This window comes from Pelophylax lessonae, assembly GCF_965119305.1.
Source record: "Pelophylax lessonae genome assembly, chromosome: 4".
In the NCBI taxonomy this organism is placed as follows: Eukaryota; Metazoa; Chordata; class Amphibia; order Anura; family Ranidae; genus Pelophylax; species Pelophylax lessonae.
The window spans coordinates 72,545,006-72,565,226 of record NC_138771.1 but is presented as its reverse complement, the minus strand read 5'-3'; the positions used below and the strand labels follow the sequence as shown (position 1 = coordinate 72,565,226).

General features: G+C 41.7%; 1 protein-coding gene across 1 annotated transcript in view; it reads left to right on the top strand.

Moving 5' to 3' along the window:
* The window catches only part of STRC (stereocilin), a gene marked incomplete at both ends in the record, with an annotated part of 101,139 nt that extends 82,013 nt beyond the window's left edge, over positions 1-19,126 (top strand). Inside the window, 2 exons of the mRNA XM_082253475.1 lie at positions 5,830-5,927; positions 18,920-19,126. Of these exons, the coding sequence (XP_082109601.1) occupies positions 5,830-5,927; positions 18,920-19,126 (305 nt within the window). The remainder of the gene's footprint in view (positions 1-5,829; positions 5,928-18,919) is intronic.
* Between the last annotated feature and the right edge of the window lie 1,095 nt (positions 19,127-20,221).

Below are 20,221 nucleotides of genomic sequence, written 5' to 3'. Positions count from 1 at the left end.
CCTAGACCAGATGAATCACACACTGAGCACCATGAGCAGACCTAACTCACAGATCCTGCTCTCTGGTAAGCAGAAAGCAATATAAATTCCCCTGCTGCTCCTCTGATAAGCAGACAGAGCCAAAACTATAATCATTCCCTAGCACCTACCTACGAGGGTGCTACACAGATGTATATGGATATTTTATATGATTAAACCTTAAAAAACCGTGTATTTTTTCAAAAGTGAAGATATATCTATCTATCTATCTATCTATCTATCTATCTATCTATCTATCTATCTATCTATCTATCTATCTATCTATCTATATATATATATATATATATATATATATATATATATATATATATAAACATTTTTTTTAATATAAAAGACAAAATATTAAAGAATATATATATAAAATATGTTCAGTGTCCAATGATAAACATGCTCCTTATATCAATTAATTTATTCTTTAATGGATAGTTCATATATATTTGGCTTTTTCCACCGGTGAGTGCTCTGCGAAGGCTTTTATTTTTTTAGGGCTCCTATCCCTCCACTAGTAATATACAGGTAAAAAGGTTTTCACCTGTACCTTACCCATTAGCTAGGGCTTTGCTATTTCTATGTTTGCCAGCTGCTTGGGTGACCCCTAATATTCCTTTTGAAGATAGCGCGAGAGTTTCACATCACTTTCAACAAGTAATATACCGTTCTCACCTCACAAGAGGGACCTAATGTATATCTGCTCAACCGCGCTTTCTCCTATCACCATAGGGCTATAGTAGTATTCCTCTGTTTCCATCCTGGTCAGGGCAGATGCTGGTATGTTAATCCGTTGCCATCCTGGGCCTTCTTAAGGTATTCTCACGTGTATGCCCAAAAAAAGAGTAATGCTTATAGTGCTCACTGCTTATTTAACTTTATTTTTTATTGAAAATGTAAAATACACTCACATTTTGAAAAAAAGGAATGTGCCTGTGAATCTCCCAATGGGTGAAGCCTTTGAGTTCTCAACAAAATGGCGTTCCATTCACTCACGGTTGCGACTTGACGTCACCAGCTCCTCCTCCCTATACGTTCCATCCCTGGATCATGTGACTTCATCAGGGGTAGGGGATAGGAGCACTAAAAGAATAAAAGCAGTTGCAGAGCACTCACAGGTGGAAAAAGCCAAATATATATGAACTATCCATTATAGAAAAAATAAACTGATATAAGCAGCACGTTTATCATTGGACACTGAATGTATTTTATATATATTCTTTTATATTTTATCTTGTATATATAAAATATTTATTTTTATATTTTCACTTTTGGAAAAATACACTGTTTTTTGAGGTTTAATTATGTAAAATATCCATATAGTTGTACAAATTGACACACATTTGTTATGGCTAGCACTAAATGCACTTTATTGTATGTATGAGATTTGCACATTATACTTGTTTACAACTATTTTTTTGTCCTGCATGCATTGTACTTTATTGTATATTTGATATTTAAGCATTACACAGGTTAGGAGCAGTATTTCTGTACTGACTAATATCCTTGGATAATTAGATGCCTCCTTCCATTATCTTCCAGACTCCTCTTCTGTGAATTCTTCAGACCAAATGCCCAAAATGCAAGTCCCTCAGTCAGCTCCCATGGATTTTAGCAGACTAAGCCCCCCAGCTAGCATATCTGGAACATTGATAAGCAGAAAAACCATGGCCGGTCAACCCAGAAGGGTAGCAGCCCTCCAGAACAAGACCCTTCTGTTCCAAGCCCTAGGCTATTTATGCTCCCTCCCAGCCACCGCCTGGGCATCACTTCCCAGGGATTGGCATGAGCTGCATAAATATTCAGATACTGATTTGACTCTCCCAGCCCACTATCTTTCACAGCCATCCAGACAGACAGGGGAAAGCAGCCAGTGAAACTCAGAACAGACCAAAATAATCACATGCATCTTAACTGACTACAGTGAGACAGTAACTAAATTTACTCAACCTAACACCTATCCAGGAGGGTGCTACATAAACATGCTAAAGAAATTATGGGGATTGTTCATGACGGCTGTTGGAACACTTCTGAAACATGTACACAGCAGATTTTTTATAAATAAACCCCTAAGTATCTTTATCATTATACTGTAAAACTGATTTATATCACAAATAGTGACTAATACAGTCTAATATTATATATTTAAAATGCGGCAATGTGGTATAATACATAGTGGTGCACTGCAATGCATGTATGTCAATCGCCTTGGTGTGCCATGCTAAAATAAATGGAGCAGATATGTGCTAACGCACATAACATGTGCATTTCAGCGAAGTGTGCATTAATGCACCTGATTGCAAAAACGTGTTTTGGATGTTAAAGTTTCAGATTGAGTTGGACTTCAAAAAAGTCCAAGTCACTCCTTGTCTCCGCCCAGGGGCTGACTGGCAACTTTCAGCCCAGGGGGCAAGTACAATCCAGAGGCCCATGGTGCAGCGACTCGGCCCCCCTCCAACTCTTCCCGGTCTCCGTCTGACCCCCAATCCAAGCTGAAGCTCTGCTCCAGCTACTCTCTACCCACCGGCTGAATCCTGGTTCCCGACCTGGCCAGCAGGGGGTGATTGGGGGGAGCTGGGACAGCTCGGTTGGCGCTTACCGGGGAAGAGTCTCCAGTGAGGCATGAAACTGGCTTCTGCTCGGACACAGTTTACACCATCCATGCTGCGGGGAGGGGGGGTGGGCTGCGCTCTGTCCTTATCTTCATCCTGCACTCAGTAGATTAGCTGCGGGACTTTTTACTTCTCTTCACCAGGATTAATTTAGGCATGTCTGTGGCAGAAGCAGTGCAGCCTTTTTATAGGGCATCAGAGCAGCCTAGGGGGCAATTTCCCCCCTGTCCCCTGGCCCAGTCCTCCCCTGTCTCCCCCTCCTACCTACCTGTGAGTACTGTCCATTGGTTCAACCCCCTACCCATCTCCCAGTACTGCCGCTTATGAAGAAAACAGAAGCAAGTATCATTTTGTGGTGCAAAGTAATGTTTATAGAAGTTGTTCATGATTAAAAGAAAAGCAGTAAAACAGATCTCCTACAACCAACAACAATAGATCCCCCCCAACAACACCAGACCCCCCTTAACAATAAATCCCCCCCCCCCCCCCGTCAGCAGTTGATTTTTCCAGCAACAATTGACCCTGTCAGAAACATAAGATCCCCAGGCAACAACAGATCCCCCACCAGCAACCGTAGACCTCCCTAACAACAATATACCCCCTCCCTTGACAATAGATCCCCCAGCAGCCAGCGACAATAGTCCATCCAGCGCACCATATTTCTAAGGCCATTATTCATGGTCAATTCTAAATTTAACTTTAGGGGTTTTTAAAGCATAAGGAAAATTTAGGGTACCAAATATTGTCATCATTTCACAAACCTATGCAATTTTAAAGAGGTTGTAAACCCTGGAAAACAAAAACAAAAAAAAAAAACCTAAGACAATGACATAATGAACTAGTATGCATCACATATTATTATCTCATTATGAAATACTTACCTTAGAACGAAGCCCTTCCAGCGGCACCCACTTACCGCTGAGACGGCTGACATCTTCCCTGGTGTTTATTCTGGGTTTGCGAGCTCCGGCGCTTTGAGTGGCTGAAACCGCGATGACGTCACTCCTGCGCATGCGCACGGGAGTCGTTGTTTATGGCACGGGCTCTGAAGGTCCGGAACTGTGCAAATTTAAAAGATATTCATAATATCTACAGGTAAGCCTTATTATAGGCTTACCTGTAGGTACAAGTGGTGTAACAGAGTTTACAACAACTTTAAGCCTGGACAAGCTGGGTATCTATTTACTTGGCACAACCTCATCTTTTATATTTTACCACAAAATTGGGTAATATATTGCATTTTTGTGCCATAACATTAACTTTAGTGTATTTTTAATGGAAATTTTGTGCTTGATAAACTGTTTAACACCACTAACATCATGTAACATAAAAATTACCAACACCGTTTTTACCCTTCAGGATTTCTGCTAATATGAATAAATATATATTTTAAAAATATATAATATTTTTGGGGTTTTTAGTAATCTTCAGGCCTAAAATTACTCTTTAACCATTTGAAGACCGCAATACGTATGAATACGTTGTGGTTTGCAAGTGGTTTACCGGGATTATGGCTGAAGATATCAGCCATAATCCTGGTACTGTTTTTTTCTGCAAGCGGCCGGATTTCTCATTAAACTGGTCTGAATGGCTTTCCGGTGTTTCCTGAGCTTACTGTTTCCGCCGGTTTGCCCGAGAGACGATCCTACGGTGTGGCCGGCTGCTTCCAAAGGCTATCAAAGAGTTAACACTCTTTGATCGACTGTATGGCCTTGGAGGACAAGAGTAACGTAATGACGTCACTTTCGGTTCAAGCTGGAAGAATTTTTTATTTATTTTTTTTAAATCACAACATCAACATTTTTTTTTGCTTATAAAGTGTAACTAAAGGCAAAACTTTTAGAGGGGAAATCTTCCAACAGGGACACTAGTTCAGGTGACCTGGGGGTCCCCAAGTAATTCCATTAATTTGCAGGGATTTTTGCTTTTTTCCTGTTTAGCTATGGGACAGGAAGTCAAAGAAAATCTCTGCAATGGGACAAAGATGGCAAAAAAAATCTGACAGGGATTATAACCCTCTCTTACTCTTTACCAAAAATGAAAAAAAAAAGTTTTGCCTATAGTTCTACTTTAAAGGTAAATAAAAGTTCTCTTTTTGAACCCAGATCTCTTCATACAGTAAAGAGGACCCGCCATCCTTATTTCTTTTACAAGAGATGTTTACATTCCTTGTATTAGGAATAAAAGTGATTAAAAAAAAAATGAAAGGGGCAGCGTATAAAAAAAAATTTAAAGCGCCCCATACCTCTGTGATCGTACACAAAAGCAAACGCATACGTAAGTCACGCATGCATATGTAAAGGATATTCAAATCACACATGTGAGGTATTACAGCAATCTTTAGAGCAAGATCAGTTGTTCTAGTGCTAGTCCTCCTCTGTAACTCTAAACAGGTAACCTGTAAAGGCATTTAAAGCATTGCCTATGGAGATTTTTAAGTACCGTAGTTTGTCACCAATCAATGAACGTATGCAATTTTAAAGCGTGACATGTTTGGTGTCTATTTACTTGGCGTAACATCATCTTTCCCATTATGCGTGTTTTTTTTTTCAATTAATTAAAAGCACTGCGCAAATTGTAATGCTCTCCATTTTATTCTCTAGGGCAGTGATGGGGAACCTTGGCACCCCAGATGATTTGGAGCTACGTTTCCCATGATGCTCAACTACACTGCAGAGTGCATGAGCATCACATGGGAAATGTGTTTCCTAAACATCTGGGATGCCAAGGTTCCCCATCACTGCTCTAGGGTCTCCGCTAAAAAAAATATATATATATATATATATATATATATATATATATATATATATATAATGCTTGGGAGTTCTAAGTAATTTTCTAGCAAAAAATACTGATTTAAACTTGTAAACAAAAAGTGCCAGAAAAAGCCTGGTTAGCAAGTGGTAAACATGCAAATATGCAAAAAAACTCAAAACCAGCTCTAGCAGTGAAGGAGTTAATGGTTAACTGAAACCAATTTAAATGCTATTTTTAACAGACCAAAATGGAGCAAATAAATACGTTTATTTTATTTTTTATTTTTTTTTTTGTTAGAGCTTACATACACTTTAATAATGAAAGGTAGCTTATTGTACTGTTGCTGTGCATTGTGACATGTCAGGAATTTATTGATGCTGTTGTGTAAAGTCACTGACGGGTCCACTTTAACTATGTATTTTGGTGATTTTAGCTGGTCTTCCGGACATCGTGCTGTCTTCTTTAGTTGGAGATCAGATTCAAGGATTAACACCTGATGCAATAGCCCTCATTCCAGCACCAAAGTTTGCTGTAAGTAAATGTACCGTATATTTCATACTAATTCAAGGCATCTGTACAAGCTGTAACCTTTATGTAATTATATTTTTCCGTAAAAACTTGAAAGGTTACAATCCTGGTTTAAACGTAAGACCTCATGCAAATAGGAGGTTAAAAATGCAGCTGCTAGAGGCATTTGACTGCCCCTCTATGTTAGCCACTCCAGGAGGCAGTAGAGGACAGAAAAGCATGGCGCGCTATGGTTCATGAGGTCACGAAGAGTCAGATAGGACCAAACGACTGAACAACAACAACAATGTTAGCCAAGTGTTCATGTACACATAGGCGTTTAGAGGCGGAAAAAAAAACCCTCATTATTTGCGTTTTCAGGGGGCGGAGCACTTTGGTTGAAAAAATGCTAGATGCGCCTAAACTCTAGGCACTTTCATTCCAGATTAAATTAATATTCTGGCCAATGGAATAAATGAACACCCTAACACTTGATTTTGCAAAATGCAAGCTTTAGCAGAGCTTTTTTGCGTTTCCCTTTCCGTCTCTGGAGCGAAGACATCACAAAGGCACATATCCTGTGTGCATGAGGCCTGGAGAATATAGGAAGGAGCTCTTAGTAGTTTAGTACAATTACTCTCTTTCTTAAAGTATAAGTTTAGTCAGAAAATGAAGCCCTGCTAGATCACTTCAGTCTGGCCCATTTTGCAGGTATAGCAGCCTATGTACAACATTAAAACAGAAAATTGTAACAACACGAGTTAACACCCACACAACAGCCCATTCCCTGTACATTGCTAGGAAAGAACTGGGTGGGTTCGGTATGCTGCCATGGATAGGCAACAGGAAAAGAAAATGACTGTAAGCATGATACAATTTTCTGTTTTTCTGGTGCCTCCATGGCAGCATACGCGTGATAGATCAATAACTAGCTATTAGGGTGGGAAGCTTCAGCATAATTCCGTCATAAGAAAGTGAGTAAGCTCCTGGCTTCCTGCCAAAGACAGGTGTAGTGAGGACTACTTAAAGCGGAGTTCCGGGCAGAGAAACGTTTTTTTGTTGAACATACCCCCGGGACAGTCAGGGCTAGCACATTCCACAATGGATAGCCTCTGATCTGTCCCGGTTCGCACTTACCTTTTAGAAGAAATACTTACTTAGAAATTTTCTTCCACAGCGTTTCCATCTCGGTTGTGGGCAGCTGAAGCCGGCGCGGTCCTCTTCTCTGTCTTCTTCCGCGTCTTCGTGTCCCAGAATGCACTGCACCGGCCCCTCTCGTCACTTCCGGCGCGGCGCCGCATTCCTAAACAGCTTCTGGGCATGCGCGTCGCCCGGAAATGACGAGTGGGGCCGGTGCGGCGCATTGATTCCTGGGAGCTATGACGTTTAGCTCCCAGGAATCATCGCGAGGCAGGAAGTGACGGGGTGAGCCGCGGCGCTGGAGGAGGAAGCTGTCATAGGTGAGTATTTACGATCGTCAATAAAAAGGTGAGTAAACAAAAAAAAAAATAACTATCCAATTCCTTTTCAGGTGCGGCATACCTAGCGGAGGGGCACAAAAAAAAAAAATCTTTTTTGTGCCCGGAACTCCGCTTTAACCCATCAGTAGTGCTGAATAAATGTGCCAAAATGGAACCGGATTGGCTATCCTGCCTGTCATGTTGGCTAACATCACTGCATTAGGTGCCCACGATGTTCAGATGCTGCTGCAGGATCCTACAACAAATACTTTCGGGGGTTGCAGCCCAGCCATATAGCAGGACCTTAGAATTAAATTTAGGAACCGTAAGGTGATTGTGTGCTAGAGCCTTTACCATTGTTGGTTTCTAAGGAGCTAGGTATAGCTACTTTGGCTGGATAATGACTGATTATTTGCAAGTGTGCCATCATTGATCTGGATGTATTGAAGGAGTACTTCACCCAAGGTGGACAAAGCAATCTCACTATGGGATAGGCAAAGAAAGGCCCACAGGCTCCTGATGCCATGACAACAGCTAGGCTGTGGACTTCCGGCAGCTTGAAGAGCTTCCTCAATATTTTTTAAACCAGAAGCTGGCTTTGGATAAGGGCAAATGTCTGCCTAGTAGAAAACAATTGAGCACCATCTGTGAAACCCTTCCCATCCACATCAACATACAAATCCCCAGGACAGGCCCCCCTCCAAAGCCTGCCCCAAAAATTACAGCGCAGATGTAGGACAACGATCAGCACCCAAATGCAAGTGCGTTAATCCGGCTACAATTGTCCCAAGCCCCTGTGAAAGTGAGGATATAAGCCTAGGTGGTTGCCTTGCTGATCTGAGAAACTGTATTCTGCAGCCAAAAGCCCAGGATGCACTCATAGATTTAGTAGAGTGCATCTTGTCAGGACAGGATAATCGTGCAATACATCTATTTATAAAATGTTCCCATAAAAAACATAAGCTAGTAAACTCACATTTCCTTGTGCCCCAAAGCGGCACCCACTGTAAATCGCCTGGTCAATACACAATCCTCGTCGGTCTTATCTAGAGCTGGCGTGCGTCGGACATTACGAAACTGGAAATACCACTGCTACAAGGCCCTCAATGCATTTCACCAGAAGGCATCATCAGGAAGTCACAGGTGGTGACGAATTACAGGTGGTGGAGCACAATTATAAAGAGGAGCACTTTTAAGTAAGAAGAGCATGGAGCACTAATGAACACTAGGGATGATCGAACGGTTCAGGTCGACCATAGGTTCGACCCGAACATTTACTGTTCGAAATTCGGCCGAATTTCAAACTTTTTGCTGAAAAAGTTCAGAATTCGGCAACCAGAACCGACCAAAATGCAATGGGACAGGAACTGGGCTTTAAAAGCCCATGATTGGACCAGAATCATCAGTAAAATGTGATTGGAGTGACTAGGGGGTCCAGAGGCCAATCAGTAGTGAATACGCCCCCCAGTATATAAGATAGCCCCGCCAAATCTCTAGCATTGTAATACAGGGATGTGGAAGAGAGTGGAAGCAGTTCTGTTACTCCTGCTTCAAAAGTGTCATTTAGCTATTATTAGTGTGAGGAAAGGGATATCTAGTGTAGTTAGGGTACTATTTTCCACTATAGTTAGATTTAATAATCTAGTTTCTGTAGGGAAAGTGTTAAGTGTCAGGGGGACCGTAGTGTAGTGTAGGGTTAATTGACCCTGACTGCTATGGCAGGGTGACCAAACCCTTCCATGTCAGGGTGACCGCCATAGAAAAAAGATTGTTTCTATTAGAATTGCAGTAGAGCAGGATAGTGGCTTCGCTACTTTCACACCTGGCCGTTTTGTTGCAGGCGTTTATTGGGCTTTTTTGTGGACGTCTTTGGAGGCAGGCATGGCATCTGAACTTCTGTGTAGGGGTATATATACACACACACATGTATGTATATATACACATACACATATATAGGTGTGAAAGTAGCAGAACCCTATGCCTGCGCTAATGAAATTATTTGCAGGCATAGGACTTCGCTCCTATCACACCTATATGTGTGTATGTGTATAAATACATATATGTGTGTGTGTGTATATATACCCCTATACAGAAGTTCAGATGTTATGCCTGCCTCTAAAGACACCCAAAAAATGCCCAAAAAAAACGCCTGCAACAACACTCCTGGGCGTTTTTGTTGCAGGCGTTTTTTGGGCATTTTTTGGGCGTCTTTGGAGGCAGGCATGACATCTGAACTTCTGTATTCTGCATGCTGACTGCAGGAATGTCCACCAGAGCTGTTGGTCGTGAATTGAATGTTCATTTCTCTACCATAAGCCATCTTTAAAGGCGTTTTAGAGAATTTGGCAGTACATCCAACCGGCCTCACAACCGCAGACCACGTGTAACCACACCAGCCCAGGACCTTCACATCCAGCATGTAAACCTCCAAGATCGTCTGAGATCAGCCAACTGGACAGCTGCTGCAACAATCAGTTTGCATAACCAAAGAATTTCTGTACAAACTGTCATAAACCGTCTCAGGGAAGCTCATCTGCATGCTCGTCATCCATCCTCATCGGGGTTTCCACCTGACTGCAGTTCATCATCGTAACCAACTTGAGTGGGTAAATGCTCGATTTTGATGGTGTCTGGCACTTTGGAGAGATGTGCTCTTCATAGATGAATCCCGGTTTTCTTGGATCTTTGAGTTCAGCTCATGAAAAAATGGGGGAAAAAAACAAGTGTTGCGTTTATAATTTTGTTCACTATATATTGGGTTTAATAGCTAGCGCCTCAAAACAACATTTTTATGCATTTTGAGGTTACATACCAAAATTGATGACAGCTGTTTCATAAGAAATTAGGAGCTTTATAAAAGACGCCATTTCATTTCTATATAGAGAAAATACCTTAATTTTGTAGAGATGCATTGAGTTTTAATTTCCTGTAAACTGGCCTGAAAACGTAAAATAATCTTCTCTTTCTTATATAAAGTACTAATCCCTCACATACGCCCTGTAATAGAGATGAACAAAAACATACTCCAGCCTCAAAGTCAACCTTATGTAGCACACCCTTTGTAGGAGCTGCAGATAAACAAGGATCCCCCACTCCTGCACAGCCAGGCACACCGAATCTTCACAGGCACTCAAAGTCAGAAAACTTTGTTTTCGCTTTGTTTTTGTTGTTTATTAGAGGGTTAACAACTTGGATGGGGATAGGTAGTTTATGGGATGTCCACTTGATGGTAACAACAACTTCAGGGACAACTTCCTATATACAGACTCCTCTTTAGCTTTCCTCCTGCACATACTTCTGCTGCTCCACTTCTGTTGGAATTGAGAGACTCCTTGTCAGTTCAGTAACAGCCACTTACAGGCCCTTAAAATAGCCCTTGTGGAGTGAAAACGTGTTTAACCTTTCCTTCTGCTTTCCACTGGTCCCAGCACCACTTCTTCAGGCATTGCTAGCCCACCTGGCTGTGGCTGCCTCTTCCACCAGCCCTCCTGGCTATCTCTCTCTACACTGGCCCACCCAACTGACTCTTCACCAGTCCACCTGGCTGACACTTCACCAGCCCACCTGGCTGACTCCTCACCAGCCCATCCGGCTTACTCTCTGGAGATCTCTTAGGGAAAGGGCAGAACACTTAAGCTCACCTGTCTTCAAGGGAGACTGGCTACATGTGGCAGTCCCCCCCCCCTTTTTTTTAGTCCTCACCAGTGTTGAAATACTCACCCTGTCCTCTCTTTGCTCCCATGCCACCAGGACAGCTTCCTTCCTTGTGTCTTTGGCATGATCCCTTCAGCACCCAAGAACTGGCCCAAGGCAGGTCTCCCCCCACCCCAGAATAGGGGTTACCCCTCAGGACCACCGGCAGCCTCCTCAACACTGTATCTCCATCTTCCACCCAACTACCCCTGCTGGCATAACCCATGTCTATTTATGAGGTTATCTCAGTTGACTGCCAGCCCACTATTGGGGATTGGCTGAGGCCTCATAAATATGCATAGAAGCTCCTCCTAACCCCTGCCGTCTAATTTTACAAATTTCTCCAACCTCCCAGACATCAAGGGGAGGCACCAGAGAACTGCTAAAATATATAATCCAGCCCTGAACTCCGATTATCCAAACCAAATTAAAGACTCAAAAATTTACAGCATGAGTCAAGATATGGTTTGCTTTCTCCTAGCACACATACTAGCGGGTGCTACACATAACTCCCTCCATAGATACAGTGGAGGAGTCAGTAATAGCCACCCAGAGGCAGGGAGTGTTCTATTAGCAGAATTTCCAGGGAACAAAGTCTGAAAAAAGAAAACTAATCTAGCCACCACATCTAAAGACTGCTAAGATGCAATAACATAATTAATAACTGTTGGAATAGTTAAAAATGTACAATATATGTGGCTGGTATCCTAACACTGTAAGAAGAAGCAGTAAAGCACAATCATTATGTAGCACAGCAAAGCAGGATGCAGAGCCCACAGCTACCAAGCAATGTATTATAATTCTTATTTATGTAGCACTGCCCCCTATAGAGTACTGGATATTACACTTTAGGTATTCCCCTGGGTTACCCGTAGCAACTGGTTGCAGAAACTTATCACTTTAAGTTTTTGGCTCAGTCAAAGTTCAGTCCAGGGGATGTTGTTTTTGTGGTTTTATTGTAATTGGCATGGGAGAAGAGATGAGTGGGATACTCCAACTGTTAACTATTCACAATGCTGAGGACTTTAAACTTGAGAATGCGGCAAGGTCGCTGCTTCATCCTGCCACTTGAATGAAGATGAGGTAAGTGTTTCTAATAATATTTCTCTTCAGGGTACTCCCCTAGTGCCCCCTTTCTAACTGGGCTAGCTGACACCCGTCCACTAACTCTACACTCTGGAGTGGTCCCCTTCCTGGACAGACCCCTGGGCAAGTTCCTCTGTACTCACGGACACTGTTTTTCCAGATTCTGCTGTGCCCCAACTCCTGTAGAAAGCTTCTCCTGGACCTCTGGGTTCAGTCTCATGCCCCTGCCTGTGACCACCACCAACTGTTGCAAAAGAGGAGGCAGCCGCCAACCTCCTTCTGGGACCTTGCTTCCCGCCCAAAGACCTCTACCTCATGTGCCCATAGCTTTTTATACCCTCTCCCATAATGCACCACTGTCTGTGTCAACCCACTGAGACACTACCAAAAGCCTGTGTACCATTGGTCAAGTTTCCTCCAGCATCCAACGTGCCTCCCCATTGGATCTTCTGGGGACACTCCCTTAGGGCAGATGAATACACACTGGGCACACTGAGTAGACCTAACTACCAATCCTGCTCCCTGATAAGCAGAGTGCACATTGATTTTGCCTGTTGCTCTTCTGATAAGCAGACAAAGCCAAAACGACTATTTCTACCTCCAAAAATAATCTATACACATCCACTGTTCAATGGCCCTGTAATCTATTTTTCATGAAATTGTTTTTTTTTACTCAGTTTTTTCCTGCTCCCTGTGACATCTTCCATGAGCTCTCAAACTTCTTCTTTTTCCCACAGTTCCGTTTGTTGGGAACAAGCAGTGTAGATTAGTTGCAGTCAGGTGCACTGCTCTAGGCACACTTCTAATTCCATAGTCCGCCTCAGGAGCTGGCTACATTCTGACTTACATACAGTGGGGAAGATTTGATAAAACTGGTGCACACCGAATTTGGTGCAGCTGTGTATGGTAGCCAAACAAAGTAATTTTTTGGACTTGTTCCTACAGTTAAGCTTATAATAAGGCTTACCTATAGATACATTGAATATCTCCTAAACTTGCAGTGTTAAGAAGATTTTCCAACTGGATGCCGTCGGTGACGTCAGCGGTGCATGCACTCTGAAGGTCCGGCATGCCACATTGGAGCCAATGGTTCCTGCGCCCATGCGCGGTAGTGACATCATCGCAGCCCTGGTCACTCATACAGCCAGAGTTCGCAAACCCAGAAGGAAAACCAGGGGAAGATGGAAGCCCTGTCAGCGATGACAGCGCGCCGCTGGAGGGCTTCATTATAAGGTAAGTACAAACCCGATTCCAAAAAGTTGGGACACTGTACAAATTGTGAATAAAAACAGAATGCAACGATGTGGAAGTTTCAAATTTCAATATTTTATTCAGAATATAACATAGATGACATATGAAATGTTTAAACTGAGAAAATGTATAATTTTAAGGGAAAAATAGGTTAATTTTAAATTTCATGGCATTCACACATCTCAAAAGTTGGGACAAGGCCATTTTTACCACTGTGTGGCCTCCCCTCTTCTTTTTATAACAGTCTGAAAACGTCTGGGGACTGAGGAGACAAGTTGCTCAAGTTTAGGAATAGGAATGTTGTCCCATTCTTGTCCAAACAGGCTTCTAGTTTCTCAACTGTCTTAGGTCTTCTTTGTCGCATCTTCCTCTTTATGATGCGCCAAATGTTTTCTATGGGTGAAAGATCTGGACTGCAGGCTGGCCATTTCAGTACCCGGATCCTTCTTCTACACAGCCATGATGTTGTAATTGATGCAGTATGTGGTCTGGCATTGTCATGTTGGAAAATGCAAGGTCTTCCCTGAAAGAGACGACGTCTGGCTGGGAGCATATGTTGTTCTAGAACTTGGATATACCTTTCAGCATTGATGGTGCCTTTCCAAATGTGTAAGCTTCCCATGCCACACACACTCATGGAACCCCATACCATCAGAAATGCAGGCTTCTGAACTGAGTGCTGACAACAACTTGGGTTGTCCTTGTCCTCTTTAGTCCGGATGACATGGCGTCCCAGTTTTCCAAAAAGAACTTAAATTTTGATTTGTCTGACCACAGAACAGTTTTCCACTTTGCCACAGTCCATTTTAAATGAGCCTTGGCCCAAAGAAAATGCCTGCGCTTTTGGATCATGTTTAGAAATGGCTTCTTTTTTGGGCCTATAGAGTTTTAGCCGGCAACGGCGAATGGCACGGTGGATTGTGTTCACCGACAACGTTTTCTGGAAGTATTCCTGATCCCATGTTGTGATTTCCATTACAGTATCATTCCTGTATGTGATGCAGTGCTGTCTAAGGGCCCGAAGATCACGGGCATCCAATATGGTTTTCAGGCCTTGACCCTTATGCACAGAGATTGTTCCAGATTCTCTGAATCTTTGGATGATATTATGCACTGTAGCTGATCATAACTTCAAACTCTTTGCAATTTTTCTCTGAGAAACTCCTTTCTGATATTGCTCCACTAATTTTCTCCACAGCATTGGGGGAATTGGTGATCCTCTGCCCATCTTGACTTCTGAGAGACACTGCCACTCTGGGAAGCTCTTTATATACCCAATCATGTTGCCAATTGACCTAATAAGTTGCAAATTGGTCCTCCAGCTGTTCCTTATATGTACATTTATTTTTTCTGGCCTCTTTTTGCTACCTGTCCCAACTTTTTTGGAATGTGTAGCTCTCATGAAATCCAAAATGAGCCAATATTTGGCATGAGATTTCAAAAATGTCTAACTTTCAACATTTGATATGTTATCTATATTATATTGTGAACAAAATGTAAGTTTATGAGATCTGTAAACTAGTCCATTCTTTTTTTACTCACAATTTGTACAGTGTCCCAACTTTTTTGGAATTGGGTTTGTATATCATATTGTGCTAGTGTGCAATTTGCAGGGAATTTTTTTTTTTTTTTTCAAGCCACGGTTTAATACTGCTTTAAGCTTTGACAAAAAAACTTGGAAACTGATTTGTTACTATGCACAGCTGCACTAGATTCTTTGTGCACTGGTTTTAGTAATTCTCCCCCTACTGGAACCATGGGGAATGAATGTAGCCACCCTTTAACAGGAAGTTAGATCACAGCATAAAAAAAATAACTAAATAAAAGGAATATGGAGATTTAAAGGCGGCTTGAGCATTCATACTGAAATACCATTTTATGTGTCACTTTAACTACCTCCTGACAGAGGAGGCTTAATCTGGCCATACATGTGTAGATTTACTTTGTTCAACCTGCATTCAGCCCATTTAACAGAATAATCCATCTATATTGACAGTGAAAAAAATAGGTTAATCCCTATCCTACAGCCAGGCTATTGTATTACCTGATTGGATGCAGGCACTGTTGACAGTTTGTGACAGGCTGCTTTAACAAACGTTGGCTGAATAATTTACTTTTTGTAGAGCAGAGCAGTGTCAGCAGGGTCATACAATGCTCGAATTTCAACCAACCAAAAAAAATCAAAATTGGACGAAATTCAGGCACTTTATGGGCAGCTTTAGAATTAACACTTTACTGTATATCTGATGTCATTCAATAAGATCATTTCCTAATCACAAACAGGATGGATAAAAAATCAATGATTTATTTTTTTTAAAAATAAAAAAAAATCTGATTTATTTAAATTAAATCATATTTTTTTTGATTTTTACCACATTTATTTGAATAAAGTGCTTTAGGAGTAAAAATGTATCTAAAGACAGTTTTTAATTTAAGATACATTATTAATTTAGTTTATTCAGCATGAAATGGAGCATAGCTATGTAGCATGAGGCTGTATATTCTGCAATATTTACCATTTTGGAAACTCATTCAATGAATCCAAGCTCTGCAAGCGGAGATAACATGCACTGCATTGATGCATTCACACAATTTCACAGTAACTACCAGCAAGAATGAGTCCTTACATTTAAAGAGCACTTGTCATTTCAGATCCATCATGGCAGCGCCTCTTACCAGGCCTCCACTCACCTGCTCACCTGCTGCCGCCACATCCCTCTCCGCATCACCAGCCATCTCGTTAAAGTTCCTCTCAAGTTGACCGAACAATTTAGAAAAATCACAATATCTACTGATACAAAATATCAATTCATATAGGCATGAACAATCCGGTTAATGGAAAAAAAAATTATATATAAAGGATCAAATATATACTGTGCAAAAAAAGTGCAAGTACAAATAAATATGACTTAAAGCCCCCAAAAACATATAATCAATTCACATAAATCCTTAAATATGATAAATATCTAAAAAAAATGTATATTTTTATATATGTTAAAAAACAATATATATATATATATATATATATATATATATATATATATATATATATACACCATATTTTTCGGACTATAAGGCGCACTGAAAATCCTAAAATTTGCAGTGCGCCTTATAATCCGGTGCGCCTTATATATGAAAATAGTTTGAAAATTTACCCTTAACTGGATGGTTTGACCAAAGGGGTGCAACCACTGGACATAAGTGTCAATCGTTCCTTCAAGGCGAAACTGCAATTCACGTGGGAAAACTGGATGATGGAAGGAGAGCACTCCTTCACGAAAACCAGGAGGCAACGCCGGGCCAGTTATGCCACTGTGTGCCAGTGGATAGTGGATGCCTGGCATAAAGTATCCGCCAGAACTGTCATCCAAGGGTTCGCGATGAGCACCTGCCAGTAAACCTCGCGCGGATCAACGTTCCAAAAAAAAAAGTGCGCCTTATAATCCGGTGCGCCTTATATATGAAAATAGTTTGAAAATTTACCATTAACTGATACCGCGCCTTATAATCCTGTGCGCCTTATATTCGCAAAAATACGGTATATATATATCTTAAAGTGACCTGTGCAAATAAATTCCAATAATGGCATATGACAAATGATATATAAAGTTCATATAACAAAATTGTATTCAAGGCTATAAAATTTTTATCGTACATGAACACAACGTCCGATTTACGTTTAATTAGTACAGTTTTCATCTAAAAAAAAATCATAAGAGCAAGACTGGGCATGCTTGGAAACTAAAGACTACATACAAAACAATTCAACACATGACATCACTTCTGAAGTTGAATTCTGTCGTAATTTTCATATGAAAGTAACCTCTTTACTTTCCATATGAGACTAGGATGCAACAAAAACCTAAAGAAAATGTGTCCAATGATCTGATCGTGTGTACGAGGCTTTAGATTGACTACTGGAGAGTGCAAAATCTGGTATAGATGTGCATGGTAGCCAGTTTCTAACTTCAGCTTAATCAATTAACCACTTCAGCTCTGGATGGTTTTACCCTCTTAATGACCAGGCCATTTTTTGCGATTTGGCCCTGCGCTATTTTAACGAAAAATTGCACGGTCATGCGACGCTGTACCCAAATACAATTGATGTCCTTTTTTTCCCCACAAATAGAGCTTTCTATTGGTGGTATTTGATCACCTCTGCGGTTTTTAGATTTTGCACTAGAAACAAAAAAATAGCGACAATTTTGAAAAAAAAAAAAAACATATTTTTTACTTTCTGCTATAAAACATTCCCCAAAAAAATGTAAAAAATCTATTTTTTTTTTATCAATTTAGGCCAATTTGTATTCTGCTACATATTTTTGGTAAAAAAAAAATCCCTAAAAGCGTATTTTAATTGGTTTGCGCAAAAGTTATAGCATTTACAAACTACGGGATAGATTTTTGGAATTTTTATTTATTTTTTTGTTTTTATTAGTGATTTTTAGCAGGATTGCGACATTGCGATCGGGCCCCTAACTGACATTTTTGACACTTTTTGGGGACCAATGACATTACTACAGTAATCAGTGCTAAATATTATGCACTGTTACTGTATAAATGACACTGGCAGGGAAGGGGTAATACTAGGGGTTATTAAAGGGGTTACTGTGTACCTAAATATGCTTACTAACTGTGTGGGGGAAGGGCTCTGTGGCAGGCACAGAGAGATCGAAGTTTCAGCTTAGCTGAAACTCCTTATGGCTTCTTTCACACGGTCCGCCTCCGCAGGCGATTCCGTGTTGCTCAGCGGGGATCGACCCGCGATCCCCGCTGAGCCGGGCGGATGACAGCTCCGTCTCCGCTTGCAGAGCGGAGAGGGAGGTGTCTCAGCCCCCGCTGCCCTCTATGGGGGATCGGAGGAGAGCGGACCGCTTGTCCGCTCTCATCAGATCCGCTCCGCTCCGATTACTGAACGGATGGAAAAATAGGGTTTCCATCCGTCCAGATTTCAGCACAGGATCGGATGCGGAGGGCAGCGGGTGTCAGCGGAGGTCACCTCCGCTGCCCCATAGAGCTGCATGGAGGATCCGATCAGATCCGCCTAAAAAACTGACAGGCGGATCTGATCGGACCGCCCGTGTGAAAGAGCCCTATCTCTCCCTGCCTGTCTGACAGAAGACTCGCCTACTTTGTTTACATAAGCAGGCGGGTCTTTTGTCAGTTTATCTGACGATCGCGGGAGGAAGGCAGCAATTGCCGCCGGTCCTCCCGCCGGCTGCCTTCCCGCTGTGTCTAAATGCCGCCGAAAACCTCATGCACGAAGTCACGTAGTACTACGTGATTTTGTGCAGCTGAGCCACCCTGCCGCAGTAATACTATGGTGGGCGGTTGGCAAGAGGTTAAGCTTTGTAAAAAAAAAAAAAAAAAAACCCGGAAGCTGATTGGTTTCTATGGAGAGCTGCACCAGATTTTGCACTTTTTAGTAAATTTTAGTAAATCAACCCCATAGTAACAGATAAGATGTTTATATGCATTACCCTCAATAGTGGCACACACAGGGTAACAGTACAGTTCTCTTGGCAGGTTGTGTTCAGCCCAGCTCAGCTCTCCTCCTTCACCAGTGATCAGGCCATGGCAGTCACTCCTGAGCAGTATGAACATCTCAGTAGCCAGCAACGTCAGGCCATCTCTAGTGCCCAGTATGAAGGGGACGTTTACGAGGATCCTCGTGGTAAAGTACCTTTTCACTTCTTTACTGCAATATATGATGACTCTGAAAAATGGTTCTAAGTTGATCCTAAAGTTTGACCCAAAATCTAGAGAATGACTTGCAGTGCAGTAATTTTTACTTTCTTCTTTTCCTCAGGAGAGAATAACGTGGGATCACTTGTTGTTTGGAATCCTGCTATTCATGTCATGGTTCTACTCTCATTCCTTCTCTGAGCTCCGGTATCCCAGCCTAGTTGGTTGGCTATTTAGAAAATGTTTTTGTAAAACATTGCTTATAAATCCCACTTGGATTTTTAATAAAATTATACAGCTAAAAATAATGAAAAAAAATCTATGACTTGTGTTTTTTTTTTCTAAGAGTCTCCCATTCTCACAAAGTTAATTGTCGAGGGAAGGTACTATAAAGTCAATTCACAGTGATTTAACATGCCAGTCCCTCCACTGGCTTTCACCTGCCCAGCAAAAAAAATGCAAAATACGAATACCAAAATTCAAATCCCTTCCAGAATTCTACCACCAGATATATCATTACCTCTATCTCAGAATATCACCCAAACCATTCTCTTCACTCCTCCCACAGATCCCTTGTCTCCTCCTCCCATATTTGCCTCTAGGACTTCTCCAGAGCCTCTCCAACCCTCTGGCACTCTCCCTAATTTGTCCATCTCTTTTTCCATCTGCTTTAAGGTGATTTCTAAAAACTCACCTCTTCAGGGAAGCCTATGCCAAGATTCGAACCATGTATGGGCAGGCTGATTGTAGATTGATCGATTTGGGTACAACCAGCATGTCAGAGTTGCAGATGTAGAATGCGAATATTGTCAGCAGCTAGCAATAATCACCGTGTTCTCCCCGAAGGAATGGCTCCCCGCGCCCCCCCGCGCCCCCCGCCGGGAAGACACCTCCTGGGAGGCATTCCCCCATCAACAAACCTGTCGTTGATAAAGATAAGGTCATCTCTTTTCCATACACACAAATTAGATATCTCCACACAGCTGATGAAAAGTAAATACAGGTACATGCAGTAAAACTTTGTTAATGATCCCTATTGTAAAATGGAAGCTTTTGAATGGCAATTCATGGATTAGTATAGATACAGATAGGAGATAGCAGTGTTTGTGCTGAAATGTCCTTGTCTGACCTATAGGGGTTAAT